Genomic DNA, 15,769 nt, shown 5'->3' on the forward strand with positions numbered 1-15,769 from the left:
TGGGCTGGTGGAACGTGGACTAAGAGATCTTTGAATGTTCCTTCCAACCCAGGCAGTTCCGTGATGTTCTGAACCGAAAACCCTCTGAGGCTCGACTGACTGAGCGGTTGATCAGCTCCTTTTGTTGGGTTTGTTTTCAAACATTCAGTGACCTTAAGGCAGGTGTTTGTTCTGCCAGGTGACACTGGGGGGACAAGGAGGCATCTTGATGCCCAGCTCTGCCTCATGGCTCTGCTGCCTCCAGTCACCTCTGGGAACTGCTGTGCTGCCTGGGAGCCCGCTCTGGGATGGTGGTGGGGAGTGGTGACATCCTCAGGGGACAAAGTGATGGGCGTTTTTGTCAATCCTTCAGAGCTGTCGTGCCCAAAACCCAACAGCCCAACTTTCGTGAGCAATGCGACACCCCTGCACCCACCCCTGCCCTGCCACCAACACAGCGCCCAGCTGTGGAAAGTAAACCATGTGCAAAACCTCCCACCCGATCTGTCAAAGCAGATCTGTCAAAGGCTGCAGTTTTATGTCAAAACGACTGATTTTTTTTTTTTGCAGGTTGCACATCTGCTTCCTGACAGGAGCTTGGAGGGAGCGTCTCCCGGGCCTCCCCTCGCAGCCGTGTCTGCCGGCTGATGGCTGGATGTTCACCTCAGGCAGAATCGTGGAATCACAGAGTATCCCGAGCTGCAAGGGACTCACAAGTGTCATCCAGTCCAACTCACAGGACACCCCAACAATCCCACCCTGTCCCTGATAGCGTTGTCCAAACCCTCCTGGAGCTCTGGCAGCCTTGGGGCTGTGCCCACTGCCCTGGGGAGCCTGTTCAGTGCCAACCACCCTCTGGGGGAAGAACCTTTCCCTGAGATCCACTCTGAGCCTGCCCTGACACAGCTCCAGCCGTTCCCAGGGTGCTGTCCCTGCTCACAGGAGCAGAGATCGGAGCTGCCCCTCAGGAGGAAGGCGCAGCCCCCTGATGTGCCCCCTCAGCGCCCGTCCCCCATCTGCGGGCTCGCACCGAGCAGCGCTGGGCACGGCCGCGCACCCCGGGGGTCTCCGGGCCGGGGGTCTCTGCCTCAGGCGGGGCCGGCGCCCCCTCCCCATGATGTCAGGGCACGGAGGAGGCGCCGCCGGCCAAATATAGCGGCGCTTCCTGGGCGGCGGGGCGGGCTCGTCCCTCCTCTCCTGCTTCCCTCCCTCCGTCCCTCCTCCCCTGCCTCCTGCCGCAGTCAATGGGGCGGCAGCGGCCGCGGCGGAGCGCAGGGCCGGCGGGGCCGGCGGGGCGGGGGGCGGCATGGCGGGGCGCTGAGGCGGCGAGGCGGCGGCGAGGGGCGCGCCCCGGCATGGGCAGCCGCAGGGCCCGGCGATGAGCGCTCCCCCGGCCGCTCCCGCTCCCCCCCGCGCGAATATGGGCACAGCCGTGTCCAAAAGGAAGACGCTGAGGAACGAGGCCATGTCGTCCGTGGCGGCCAAAGTGAGGTGGGTGCCCTCGGAGGGGTCCCCGCGCTGCCGGGACCCTGCGCGCCCCCGGGGGCTCTGCGGGGCTGGGGGGACCCGAGAGCCTCCGGACGAGCCAAGGCACCGGCTGCGGGCACGGCCCGGGGTTTGTCCCCTAGGGCCATGGTGGGGTTGGGGAATGGCAGCCCTGCCGGTGGGTCCCCCTCGCTGGCTGCCCCGAGCCCCCCAGACCAGCCGCGCACTGGCGGGTGACCCTGCTCCCCCTGAGCCAGCGCTCCATCCGCCTCGGGAGAGGTGACTTCTCTCGGAGGTGTCTCCGCCACCGGCCCGGCGGCAGCGCCCGCAGGTTCTGTTTGCTGGGTTGGCAAGGAGCGTGGATTATGTTAGGGATGGGTCTTTCTGACCTCCGGGAATTGGGAGCGCGGTCGGTTCGGCTCGGTGGGTTCTCCTCGGCTGAAACGCGGTCTGCGTGTCCGAGGGCAAAGTCAGCGGCTCCCGTTTCACTTTGAATGGGAAAACTGCCGTGCGGAAATCTGCACCCACCTCGTCTGCCCTCTCCGGCAGCGTCCCGAGCCCACTGCATGGACCAGTTAAAAGATTTGGGTTCTCTATTGTGCCTGTTTTGCTTTTATATTGCTTGTCCTACAGCGTAGCGTTTCACTCGCTGACTAGTCCCACTGCTTTTCAGTACCGAACACGGGAGATCCTAGAAAATAGATTTGCTGCTTGAATTTACTGGGCTTTAAAAAGCTGTCAGAGATGAGGGTTGCTACAATGCCCAGGTAGGTGGAGAGGACCCTTCTCCCACGCTGCAGTGCAAGTGTCACAGAAATCATCTGGTGACTATCTGGGGGCATTGGCGCAGCTTTTTAGCTGCTCCTACAGCACAGCTGTGCCAAGGGGTAGGTCTGTCGCTGTCGCTGCTACATCTACACCAGCTCTTTGCTGCTGGGAGAAAAATGGGGAGAAATAAACTTTTCAGCTGCATTATGTAACACCTTCTTTGTGTCAGACAAAAATTGCATTTAGAATAACCCGGAGTCATGTGTAGGACGCGATCCCTGTTGCTGAGGGATCTCAGTCACCTCTCTGTGTAACTCAGCATTAATGGCATCTCTGCTGTGCCGGGAGGAAGGAGAAGTCTTGGGGCTTGAAGAGATTAGGAGCTGTCTGTATATTGCCATCTGTTTGAGTTGTAAAGAAATCCATCCTTCAAAGTCTGGAGTGTCTCTTGGGAAGGCTCCCTGGGCAGAGCCTGCAACTTTTCCCCATGTTTTGGTGCACCCTGCCCATAATCAGTAAAGGAAACGCGGGTGCTTTCAGTGGCATCCAGAGATTTGGAAGTGGGATTCTTTTTGGTGACGTCAGCCAGGTGGATATACAGAAACGGCACGTAAAGCACCATAACTGCTGCGATGGGGTTCTGGGAGCGGGATTTAGACAGTCACACAAACAACATATTCGGTAATTGGTAAGATTTCAAATGGCTGCGTGGGTGTTTGGGAGCGACTAATGTGTTTTGAACGTAATGACTTGTTAGCCTACACCAAGGTGGGCAGATGCTACTCGGGTAGTATCAATTGTGTGGAGACTGGGAGGTGCCTCTGGGATTCTGGTTTCCTACATACCTGCTGTAACTACTGACATCCTGCAGGTACAGTTATGTGGGAGTGGGAGTCCTGAGGAGTCTCTTGCTGGTGTGAATTGGGGTGGCTTGACTAAAAAAAGTTAGCTGGACTTGGGCTGGGGAACATAAAGTCCTTGAGGAGTGTCTGGTCACGTAGACCACGGCACAGGACAGATGTTTTTGTGTGTCTCCCTGTTGGTGCCCTGTGCTAGAAATGCCTAATCCTCCTTTGAGGAGGGCAGAGAACCTGCTGAGGGGCTCCCTGCAGTGCCTCTTTGCATGGAGAAGGTGCTGTCCATGTGCCTCCATCCCGCCTCTCCATGCACAGCTCAGCCCCTCCCTCCTGTGGGCTCTGCCACCCTTAGAATGTCCCCAGTCGTGATGACCCACCTGCTGAAAGGTTTCCTACAGGCTTCCCAGAGCACATCACACACAGCCCCCCTGCTCTGCCCTGGATCCTCCCCCATGTATTCCCTGTGTCCTTATCTACAGCAAGGACTCTGCAGGACACTGGATAAGGCTACAGAGACTGTTCCGTCCATCCCTCGAGTGCTGGGTCTTGTGTCACCTGTGTGGTAGCACTGCTGCAATGATCAGGTGCCCTGTGGGTACAGGCAGCTGTAGAATCCTGCTCCTGTGCTGCAGAAAGAGGTGCCCTGGGATTTTTGTCTGTCTCTCCTGAGCTCTGCCCTGTTCAGATTTCTCACGACTTTTTCTTTGGAGAGAAAAATCATCTCCTGAAATCCTCCGCAAGTCCAAGGGGCCACTGATGTGTATTTATTATGAATGGATGGAGTCTGTGTGCACACTTGACTCTTACTGAGCGAGGAGCATGGCTTGTTTGCTGGCGTGAATAATGGGATCTGAGCGGGAGGTGCAGGCTCCCCGGATTGTTAAATTAAAACCTCTGCAGAGCGGCTCAGGGGAGTCTCCTGTCCCAGGAGAATTAATTAAGCTCCACACGGCTTGTTGTGTGCTAAGGTCTTTTAAACAGCTTCTTCCAAACTGACAGCACGGTTGCTCCGTGCCTGCCTTGTGGGGAGCACCCCCAGTGCTGCTGGCTTGGGTCTCTGTAGTCGAGCTCTCCCGAGGGAGTTGCAGCGACCTGCGCCGATTCCGCGCTCACACCCGGGCAGTGGCTGAGCTTGGAGCTGCTGCTCTGATCTCATCCGAAGTGCTGGGCTGTGAGATCTCCCTGTCGGGCCGTTTCCTCCCTGTGAGTGCATTTATTGCCCTGTGTGCAGCTCCTGAGTGCCGAGGGCAGGGATGACGCAGTCGTCCTTGAGCCGTGACCTTGGTGCTGCCCCCTCCGACCGACGGGGCTGCTGCGCTTCGGGCTCCTGCAGGGTCAGGGGGTGTCTGACCTGTGCTCCTTGGCTTTCCCAGCACACTGCCAAGGGTGCAGATGAACCCTTAGAAACAGGCTCTCTTTGCCCTTGCTGCCTTGACACCTACAGAAGAATACTGGCACCCCAAATGGGGCAGTAAAGGAAGTCTTTTCCTACAGCTCCACTTTGGAGTGTGCTGTTCTCTGGGAGAGCGTGGCAGTGCGAGCAAACGGACATGAGGCTCTTGCTGGCTGTTCCAGAACCATCTCTCCTTGCTGTAGTGAGCACAGGAAATATTTGAGTTGAGAGTGTGGTTCATCTTGCCCAAGTCCAGGACTTCGGCATCTAGTCCAAGATACCCCAAAAAGATACAAGGATTTGGTCTCCCTCTCTGCTGATTAGAGAGGGCTGGAGAGTGGCTTTAGTGGCATTAGTTGCTGTGAAAGGGTAGGTTTTGCACTGACAAAGTGCAGAGGTACTTGGACATGTTCCTTATCCCAGATTTCTTGCTGTGTGAGAGATTTTTGGCTTAGGCTGGGGGGTTCTTCATGGAGTCTAGATCCTTTTTTTCTGCCTGTGAATGTTCTGGTGAGTGGTATGAACTCTCTCATGCTTTGATTGCCTTTTTCTTTCAACTTCTTCCTGCTTTTCCTCTCTCCTCCTGTCCAAACTTCGTGACTAAATTCCTCCAGGGCTGTGGGGTCTTGGACTTCATGATCCGTTGCTGACATTCTTCACTTTCCCTTCCTTGAGAGTGAGAATTTTCAAATTAAATTTTTCCAGCTCCCATCTCTCTACATAGATATTTCAGAAAACTAATTTTCCTCAGGGTATTGTTACTATTAGGCTTAAATAACGTAGGTGTCAACAGTCTTTAATGACTGAGCTGTTAACTGTGGGTATGCTGGAGGTGTTCCCTTCTCTGCTTGATGACAAGAGCGGGATTGCTGCTGTAGGAGGACGTAGGTCCTGATGATGCAGGAGGTCTCTTGTCTCCTGTTTGCCTGAGATGCAGCACTGTCAGCTGCTGTCACAACAGATTCCTGCTGCAGCTCCTCTGGGCATTACTTCTGAAGGAGCACAAGAAGGTGGTGGGTGTTCTTTATTTTTTCCATGTAATACTTTTGAACAGTCCAGGTTTTGCTTAGCTTGCTCTAAATGGAGTTATCTGAGGTCTTTCCTGTCTCTCTGAGTGTTTCAATCCACATTTCTTCACTCAGTTCAGTGTCAGTTTGGTGGATTGCATAAATTTACGTGCACCAATTTCTCATAGCTGCTAGTGTGCATCAAGGCCCCTTTTATCCAGCTGATGTGATTATTTCAGAGACATGAAGGCTATTCCATGCTTATCACGCTGTAATTGAGCTCTTTGTTATTTGGTGGCTTCGCTCCTTCTAGCAAATCTCTGTCTAGACTGGCTGCGCTTCTCGCAGTTCTGGTCCAGAGCCGGGTCCAGCTCTGCCATCTGACGCACAGTGAGTACTGAAAATGCCCCCCTGAAGGGCAGCTGCCTTTGCTGCCTGCGTTGTGCTGCCCCAGCCCGCCCTGCTCGCTCCTGAAGCCGTTCTGCTGGAATGCTGCAGGAGGGGCTGGTGGTGTCTGGGGCCGTGGCAGGCTGGTCTGTGCTTAGGCTGGGCAGCACAGCGTGCTAAAGCTGAGGTCCCTGCTCGATGTCCTTCTGTTACATCAAGCTGTGCTGACTGTGTAACATGCAGGTCTGATCTGCCACTAAGATGAGAACCTGCAGATGAGTCAGGGCTAAACTTGTCATGTCATCAGCTGATAACCTCTCAGTACTACCTGCTCATTTGTATGCAGCTTTTGCACTGTCATACACTCAGGGTTATAGCTCTCCAGCCCGTGCAGCTCTAAGGCACCTTGCAGCTCATCTCATTTATGTGAAACAAGTTTTCTTTTTCATCCTTGGCCAGCTAAATTATCCCAAAGTGTCTCTGCTCTGAGCCCAGTTGAAGAGTTTTGTGTCCAGTGCCATCTGACGGTGTGATGGGGCTTGAACTCCATTGCTGATGACAATGGAGGCAAAGCTGAGCTGGGAGAAAAGTCTGATTGTGTGACTTGTGGTAATACAGGGTGTAGATTAAAGGGTTAGAAAAGAATGGCATGAACAGAGCAGCTACCATCTGTTTGAATTTTGCTCTGGCTTTATTTTGATGAAACCAATGGGTAGCCAAGGAGAGCGGGGAATGGCACAGCAATGATATGGGCAGGTGCTGGTAAACTGGGGTGGCTGTGAGCACAGTGAGGGCAGAGAAGGAACACAAAAGGCTTGGCAAGGGGAAAACAGGCATAAGGAGCCATCAGCATGGCCATCAGAGTCCCCTTGGCAAAGGGCACGTGCAGACATCAGTGGGAGATCCTCTGAGGCACAGCCAAGGAGGAGCCGATGGCACTTGGGAAGCAGGAATGCAGAAGAGAACCACTGAGATAATAGGCAAAATAATTAGCCTGAAGTTTGCGGTGTAATTGGCTGGAAACCCCCCGTTGCACAGTGTGCTGTGCAGGCGTCACCGCCGTGTTTGCTGCCGGGGCAGAGCAGCGACCGCGTGTCTGAGTTTGCTCTTGGCTTGGCCTGTGGGGTCCGAGAGCTGTGGGGGTGGAAAGGCAGGGACAGAAGTGCAGGTTCAGCCAGGGCAGGGCAGCAGGGCTTTGGAGCAGCCCTGTGCTCCTCCACTGGGCTTCTGTCCTGCACGAGAGGTCTGGGTATTGCCTGTTCCCTGGGGGCTCTGGCACTTGGGATTGCACCCTCCTGCCTCGTGTGCTTGGGCAAACAGGAGAGGGAGGTTAGAGACACTGCAGCACCTCTCTGCTTGGGCTCCTGCTCTGAGTGACACTGTTTTCACCATGGAAAGCATTTCACCATGGAGGGTGGCATTGTTTCTCTCTGGCTCTGTGTTAGCCAGTTTTCAGTCTGGCTCTTAGGAAGTGTTTGGTACTAGTTTTTTGAGCCTGCGTTGGTTCAGGTTTTCAGAGAGACAAATCAGCTTCAGGCGTCGGCAGAGAGATGAATGGAGAGAATGATAGATGATCTAGGAGCTTCTGAACTAGCTACAGACTACATTTTATCATCATATTTCACCATTTTTTGTGTAAATCCCCTTGTTCTCTCACTGATAAATTATTACCTGAGAACTTGATCGTTGTTGTTTTATCTACACAGAATAACTGCTGATGCAAAAGAGAAGCTTCAGAGTCTTTCCCAAGGGTGTAAGAGCTCCGTTTGTGAATGGTGTTGGTGATGCCTTGCAAGGACAGACATTTCCTTGGGAAGCCTTGGAGTCCCAGAAGTCTTGGTGGAAGGGATCTTGGAAGTCTCGAGCCCAGGCATCTGCTCAAAGCTGGGCTGTTGCCGATGCTGTGCAGATCAGCTGGGGCTTTGGCTGAGCTTTACCACCTCTGCCATGGAGTGCAGGAGTAGCTCAGGAGTGCTCTTGCAGCTGCATATCCTGATGATAGAATCATAGAATTATTTAGGTTGGAAACGACCTCTGAGGTTGAGGAGTCCAACCACAAACCGAACGCTGCCACATCCACCACTAAACTGTGTCCCCAGGTGCCACATCTGCTTGTCTTTTAAATCCCTCCAGTAATGGTGGCTCAACTACTGCCCCAAATTAACCACATTCCAGCTCCCAACTCTGCATTTGTTTGTTGTCCTGGGACCAAGTCCTGCTTTTTGCCCGGACAGAAAGGTTGGTGGAGGGAACATCCATGAGTTGCTTTTCCTCCTGGATTGGGTGAACCTTGATGATCATCCCTCTGTTGTTTGTAGTGGGGGTTGTGGGATGGTTGTACAGCTCCCCCTGTGACAGAGCCTCTGTGTGACCATCTCTAGGTGTGCTTAGGCACTGAGGAGGACAGTTTGGGCAACTGCCACCCCAAATGAGTGTCCAAAGGTACAGCCTGGGACTGGACAGGTGAGGATCCAGAAACAGGGAAAAGCTCAGCGCTGGATGTTAGTCTGTAAAGATGCAGAAGCTTAAACCTTGCTTCTTGCACAGCTCCAGCTGTGCTGCTCCAAAGCATTTTGCATTGGGCTGTGCTGAAATTTAGTCCCAGGGAGATTAAATTACTCTTTCTTCATTGTTCTTATTGATCCCGCGTTGCCGGCTCAGGATGACAAATGGACTTCCCGCTCCCTCCAGCCCGAGTCGTGCTGGGAGGTGCGTTCCAGCTTTGTTAATTTTTCCCCTTTGGGAGGAGGTGCCTAAAAGCAGTGGCAACACAAGTTGGGGTTTGCTGCTGCGTCGGGTAGCAAAGCAGAAGGTTGTTTTGGAGGTCAAAGCCGTTTTCCACTTAGATATTTAGTGGCCCTTAGGAGATTTTTGCAGCAGCTTGAACTGGAGAGGGATGTTGAGGTTGAGAATGTCTGAAGGAGGAGGACAGTGGGTGTGGTACCTTGATGTGGACAGTCTCCCTTGGTGCAGCAAGTCTTGTCTCCTTCCCAAGAGATGCTGCTGTGCTGGTGGGCTCTGGGTCTGTTGGCGTGGCTTGCCAAGGAGATGGGTGGCTGTCTCACCTCCCTCTTTGTGAGGCCCATCAGCAACTCAGCCTGATTGTGAGGCTGCAGACCCTGGAGAGATTGTTGTACAAACCTGGGGAAGATGGATGGCTGGGGAAAAGCTGGCATTAGTGTTGGCTCTCTTGAGTCACAGGTCTGCTGGGTACAGAATAACAAGCACTGCAGCAGGACTGTACAAAAGCCTTGGCAGTTGGAGTCTGGAGATTACTGTATTCCAGGGAATGCATGCCTTGACCAAGGATTCCTTTGCTGTGTAGGTTGCAAGCAGAAAGCTTTTCCCTAGTTGGAATATTCATAGGTTTGCTCTCTTACGTAGGCCTTGATGTGTGATAAGGGTTGAGCTCCCCCTGCTTCGTTGGTTCTTAATATATTCCAATAAAATCTCGGTCATCCACGGGACCTCAATCCATCAGAGAACCAGGAACTGCTTTTTGGGGTAGTTGTGGGTGTCTCTCAAATAAGCTTCTCCAGTAATCCAATCACTGACATAGTTGGTGCTTGAGAACTTGGGGTGCAGGTGGTTAAAATGAGCATTAGCATTCGTGTCTAGGCTCTTGCAGCTCACGGGTGGGAGCACTCAGGACCTGAGTAGGAGGTTGGAGAGGTGGTTGGTGCTGGGATGGAGATTCCTCCTTCTGTGAGCTGCCAGGAGGGGGTTGAAGACAGTGAGCCAGTTCCTGTGTGCATCAGAGAAACAAGGCCAGATTTAATGCAGGTGCATTTCAATTTTAGTTTTCAATTTTAACAGGGAAGGTAAAGACTAACGTAGTCCTGGACTTCTAGTGCAGCTCTGTTTCCCCCTCTGGCCAGCAGAACACTGTGTAGCCAGGAAGCCCTCACTGCTGTGGCAGCAAGTTAGCACTGGTGTCACCTGGGGCTGAGGGAGTGGCAGCTGCAGGAACTCAGCAGTGTGTTGGTGTTGAACTGTTCCTTCTTGCCTCGCCCTTTAACCACTCCCCATCTCTGTCTCTCTCCTTTGCCGGGACGCGCAGAGCGGCGAGGGCTTTTGGAGAATACCTGTCACAAAACCACCCCGAAGGCAGGAACGGCTCAGGTAAGAGAACTGCTGTGCCTTGTTCGTGTCCGTGTGTGCATGCACCTACTGCTGGATAGCCCTAAAGTCACAGTGCATTTATTTGTCCTAAAGGGTCGGTGGGAGAGCTCAGCAGGAGTCGCTCTCGAGGAGAAGAGGCAGTTTGGTGACTCAGTGCTGGGTGGGCTGTGGGGACAAGTTCACTTTCAGCGGGCAAGTGCCCTGTGGTAAATGCACCCCTGGAGCTGATGTCCCTGGGAGAAGTTTCAGCTGGGAGGTGACAGCACTGCACAAGGTTTCTGCAGTGGTTTGTCACTCCTAGGTCTTGCTTTCACTGGGGACTAAGAAAAGATGAGTTTTAGTGTGGTCAGTGGTGTGCTTAGTGTATGTGCAGCAATCTGTCCTTGCTGGCAAAGGTAACATCTGGATTTATTCCCAGGGTTTGCTTCCACAGGGGTTAAACTGAGAGTTGCCCAGTTGAGGGCATCAGCCAGTTAATGTGTCAGTATTTTAGATGCAAGGTATTGTCCCCATCAGCTTATGATGAGTTCTACTTGATGGGCAAGAGAGCACAAGAGAAACTCACTCGACTTCTAGCAGGGCTCTGCCTTCTCTGTGAGGAAAGAAAATATTTTGCAGACAATACATTCTCTAAAAAAGTCTATAGAAAATCTTGTGGAATCCACAGAAAATCCTATGTGAATAAGTAGCAGATTGTTCTGTACTGTTGAACTGTTTTGCAGGGGATAAAGTTATTAAACAGAACGTGATGTAGGGTGGTGTTGTAATTTTAGGTGATTTCTGTGTGTGTTTAAACCTCTTGCTGAAAGAGCAAGCCCAGTCACACTAGTCTGTGGCAGCCAGCTGAATGAGTCCCTGCCTTTTTTCTTGGATCTGTTCTAATGACCTTCAAGTTGTCCTTGGCTGAGTTGTGCTAACACTGTGAATGGAAGGGATCTAAAACAACGTACTGCAATTTTCCTGGATGTTTTTCAGGCATGAGGAACTCCAGTGACACTTTACTTACAATATTTGGTCTAAGAACAGCCCGTGGTGGTAGGAAGGGAAGGGTGGGGAAAGGCTGGGGTTTAGTGCAGCTGAGATGAAGTGTCTGGGAGGCAGAGGAGGAAGGGAGGGTTGGACAGACAGGCTGGCAGGAGCTTCCCAGGGTGGCAAAACCATCCTTCCATCGTGGCCATTTTGCAGCTGTTCCTGCCAGCTGGAGTCTTTGCTGGGCCTTTTTTTTTGCAGCCTCCCAGCCCAGTTTCCAACAGGGAGAAGTGGTGGCTCCTGCTCCCTTTGTAGTGCCCTCATAGCACCTGTGGGGTCACATTGAGGCCAGGCAGGGAATCCCTGATGGAGACAATTGCAGGTTTGTTCAGGTGCCTGAGGGCTGGGGAGCTCTGCTCACGTCCAAGGAGCAGGAGCCTCTCTGACTGCACTTACAAAGCTGTTGTTGTTTACTCAGCCTTAGGGGTGCTCCTGGTTGCTTGTTCCTCGTGGACTGTGGGTAAGGAGAACATGGAAGTGGAGCTGATGTGACTCCTGGATAATGTGTTGGGCTCCCCAGAGCACCATTTCAGCCCCCTCTGTGCTTGTTACACATCCCTAAGCTCTCCAGGGAAGCCTTTTCACCCACTGCCCCTTGGTGTGTCAAGCTTGAGATTGTCTTGAATCCAAGTGAATTTAGTTGCCACAGGCAAGAATCAAGCTGTGAGAGGTACACATGGAAATACCACAATACTTATGGGATCCTCAAGTACTCACTTGGAAATAAAAAAATTCCCTAGAAATTACTCTAAATTCTAAAGGGGGGTTGGGGGGGAGAAGAATCGTCATTTTTAAGTCATCTTCTGAAATCCTGCAGTGTATAATTTAACACAGTCTGTAACACTTCTGTATAAATAACCATGGTAGGAAGGTTGCTATCCTATAAAATATGTTGAGAGTAGAAAATTTGGCTCCCTTTTATTCATCCCACTAGTCCAGTCACAGGGAAGTCATGTCTTTGCTTCCTGCAGAGATTCTGTCATGGGATCACAGTGCAAGTTTCTGAAGGCTGCACCTTTGGCTGGGCAGAGTGGTGGAGCTGTAGGATTAACTCTCAGTTGTGGTTTTTGAGGAGCAGGAAGGTGGTAGAGCCATTAGAGGGACAGCTGAAAGCCTGGAGGGAGAAGGGAAGGGAAGGATCCTGCTCTTCTGTGGATCCAGGAGCTTGAACCCTCTCCCTGCAGAGGGCAATCCTCATGCAGAAAATGAGGTGGGTGTGTGTCTTTGGGCTGTCAGCTCTTTTGCTGCTTTACCTGCTAATCCAGCCCCAGGAGACCGACCTGGGGGAGATACCAAGTGTGCAGACACTGCCCCAGCTTGCTCCACTTCTGCTGCACTTTGTTCTCTGAGGATTGTCCATTTTGCTCTGACTTCTTTCATCTTTAGAGTCCCTTGACTCCAAGGAAAGGAAATGGTCTAATGGCTTTTGTATCCCTCATAGGATCACGTTCTACAACTGATCAAGGAGCTTGTTCTTCAGTGGTGACTTCCACACCACAGAGTCTATTTGTGCTGAGTCCTTGCTTTCTTTTGTATCTTTCTGGTACCTTCCAAAGACTTTCCATCTTGTCTGGGGCATGGTTTTAGTGTAGGAGGAAAGGACTGAAACATTGTGGAAGTGTAAAAAAGGCTGCAGGGGACAAAGCACAGAAGAAATAACCTCTCAAAGTGTCACCAGAGCTCATGGAATTTTGGACAGTTCCTTTCTCCCAACTTAGATGTCAGAGGCCCCACACTGAGATAATGGTTTAGATTTTGTTATCTCCTTGTACTGACACTGTGAGAGGAGAAGGTACCCAGGGCAGCGATATTAAAAAGGACAGCAAGCAGAGCCTTTGAGAAGCTCCCTCCTGCCTGGGGAAGCAGTGATGCATGCCAGTGAGCTGGGAGTCAGACACAGTGATCCTTGGAGGAAAGAGAGGGAGCTGTGTGGGTTGTTTTCCTGTTACTTTTTTCTCAGGCAGTTTTGGGGTTGTTGGGAGGGAGCTGCTGCTGCTGCTGCTGCTGCTGTGAGTGCAGGGCTGTGGGATGCAGCTCTGGGCTGCCCTGGGATTGACTGCTCTGGGCAGGATGAGTGGGAAAGGCTCTGGAAGCAAGAGAAAGGAGAGACCCCAGTAGATATAAGGTGTGCTTTGTGCAGCAGAGGTGATGGATGGGCCATGGGCCAGAGCTACCTCACTGATTTTGACCCAAATTTGATGTGATTTTTGCCAAAACAGCTTGGCCACTGGCTTGCATCAGTACAAACCAAAGGGGTGGTTACCTGAAACCGCAACAAGCTTCCTTTTAAGCTCAAAAAAGATCATCTTCATGTCTTTCCTTTGTTTTTGCCTCGTGTTTCAGTCATCAGTGCGATGTGTGAGGAGAAGAGGGCACTTGTGAGCCAAATGACAGTGGGGAGGGGTGGCAGGAACAAAGCATGTTACACCTGTCCCAGGTGCAGAGCCTGCGCCGGGTCAACCCATGGTATTTGCAGCCTGGGCTTTGGCTGCCTCTGAAGAGGCTGGGAGTGTGTGTTGAGGAGCAGCCACACCCAGAGGAGCCTCCTGACGCTGCCAGAACCGGCCTGGGGCTGGAGAGAACCCGGTGTGAGGCCCTGTAGGTGCTTCAGGCTAAAACAACCTGCGAGCTGTGCTTTCTGTACCTCCGTGAAGTGAAGCTGGAGCTGTGCAGTGCTCTGAGGGACCTGCAGTTTGCCCCTGGTCAGGCTGTGGAGCTGCCCGTGGAGCCTGGTGCAGGGTAAGCACCAAGGAGGCCTTTTTTGTGTAGAGGATGTTTGCCCTGTCCCCAGGATGGGCCAGCAGTGCCCCTGGCCCTGCTCCCAGTGTGATGAGGTGGCCTTGAGCAGTGGGGGTGGCCTTTCTAGAAAGAGCCTGTGCTCTGGAGGGGCTGTAGGCGTCCTGAGCTCAGGGCAGAGCAGGGATGTGAAGCCTCATCTCTGTGGGTTTCAGGCCACTTCCAGCATAAGCCAGAGCAATTATGGTGTGGGTGTATCCTGAAATTTGCCATGGAATGTGTTGCTGGCCTATAAAGGGAGTGAAAGCGTAGGTCACAGTGTTTCCATGGAGATGCTGAGGCCAGTGATGGAGCTGCCACTTGCTCCTTTGGGTCGTGTCTCACCGTAACAATTTCATCTGTTCACATTAATGTTAGAGGCCAGACTAAAAGGTTACTCACCTCTGAGACACTATGTCAGTACTATCTGGAGTTTGTTTGTTTTCTAGGCCCATTTGAGCACAGAAGACCAGTTGGAACCATTTTGTCATAGCTAAGTGACCTTGTGGTTTCTCAGAGCAGCTCCCTTACAGAAGCAGCCCTTGCCTCTTCCCTGTGGCTTTGCAGGGAGGTGTGTGACATTCCTTCCTCGGGAGCAGTGGGGTCGTGGGGCCCAGTACAGTCACAGCAGGGCTGTGGTCAGGATTTGGGTAACCCACAGTGAACACTGTGCACATCATCATGCACAGATCAGGAAGGACAAGGAGCTACTGCAGAGGGTCCAGCAGAGGTCACAAAGATATGAGGGGTCTGGAGCATCTCTCACACAAGGAGACACTGCAGGAGCTGGGCCTGGTTAGTCTAGAGAAGAGAAGACTCAAGTGGGATCTCATCAATCCATACAAATATCTCTAAGGCAGATGCCAAGAGGACGGTGCCAGGCTCTGTTCAGTGGTGCCCAGCGACAGGACAAGAGCAATGGCCATAAACTAAAACACAACTGAAACACCTCATTATGAGGCAGAACTCATTTCCAGGGAGGTGGCAGAGCATGGAACAGCTGCCCAGGGAGGGTGTGGAGTCTCCCTCTCTGGAGACATCCCAAACCCACCTGGATGTGTTCCTGTGTCACTGCTGGGGGTGACCCTGCCTTGGCAGGGGGTTGGACTGGATGATCCCCAGAGGGCCCTCCCAACCCCAGCTATTCTGGGATTCAGTGATTCTGTTCACTTGACCCTGAAGCTCCTGCACGACTGAAATGCCACTGTGACCTTTTTTTTGTCGTATCTCCATTTTTAGATCCCTGCCTCGTGCTTCAATATTTTGAACAAGTTTCCCTTTTTTTCCCATGCCTGTTTCTTGGCTACACCTCAGCCCTGAGCCCAGCTAGGTGGGCTGCCAGCCCTGTGCTGGGGGGTCCCACTGGGGCTCAGCAGCTTTGGGAAGGGCACGGTAGGGAGCTCTGCATTAGGGCTCTGATGAGGGAGTGGAGGAGCACACCCGAGGGGCAGGGACAGGCATGTGGGAGGTCCCAGAACTGAGACTGCAAGAGAAACTGCTCAGCTGTGCACTTTGAATAGTTTCTATGGTCTCTGCTCTCCTCACTGATCACCTGGACTCCTCTGGGTGTAAGATAAAACCAGCATTAACTTCATTCCTGCTGCTGTGAGCGGTGCTGCAGGGCCATAAACTGTGCACCCAAAATCTCCCCGTTCATCTTCAATGGCCAAGTCAGTTCTTTCATTTCAAATTGGTACCATAAACATCAGGTCCAGAGAGATCCAGCTGAGGTGGAGCAGGGAAGAGAGAACCATCTCTCTGAAATTTATTTTGCTGAGATGACAGATGTTCTTTTAATAGGGTTTATCTGATTTCCCCTTTGCCGCTTTGCTTCTGATGCTGGAGCGGAAGCTTTAAATCTAAGGTGCTTTAATCATCAGTTTAGCTGCTAAATGCAGGAATAAATTTGGTGCTTCTGTCTGTGCCTTTTGGCCATGTTCTGCCTTGATTTATAAACTTCTCATCCC

At 52.4% G+C, this 15,769-nt stretch overlaps 1 protein-coding gene across 4 annotated transcripts in view; it reads left to right on the plus strand.

Moving 5' to 3' along the window:
* Positions 1 to 1,218: 1,218 nt before the first annotated feature.
* Positions 1,219 to 15,769, plus strand: part of NSMF (NMDA receptor synaptonuclear signaling and neuronal migration factor) — a 47,684-nt gene continuing 33,133 nt past the window's right edge. For 3 of the 4 annotated variants that reach the window (XM_050319800.1, XM_050319801.1, XM_050319799.1), the window contains exons 1-2: positions 1,313 to 1,470; positions 9,937 to 9,998. In XM_050319800.1, the coding sequence (XP_050175757.1) occupies positions 1,358 to 1,470; positions 9,937 to 9,998 (175 nt within the window). In that variant the 5' untranslated portion in view covers positions 1,313 to 1,357. Of the gene's footprint in view, positions 1,471 to 9,936; positions 9,999 to 15,769 lie in introns of all 4 variants that reach the window. The other variant, XM_050319798.1, reaches the window with a different exon arrangement.

Source organism: Myiozetetes cayanensis, unplaced genomic scaffold, assembly GCF_022539395.1.
Source record: "Myiozetetes cayanensis isolate MyiCay16 unplaced genomic scaffold, myiCay2020 scf23, whole genome shotgun sequence".
Taxonomy (NCBI): Eukaryota; Metazoa; Chordata; class Aves; order Passeriformes; family Tyrannidae; genus Myiozetetes; species Myiozetetes cayanensis.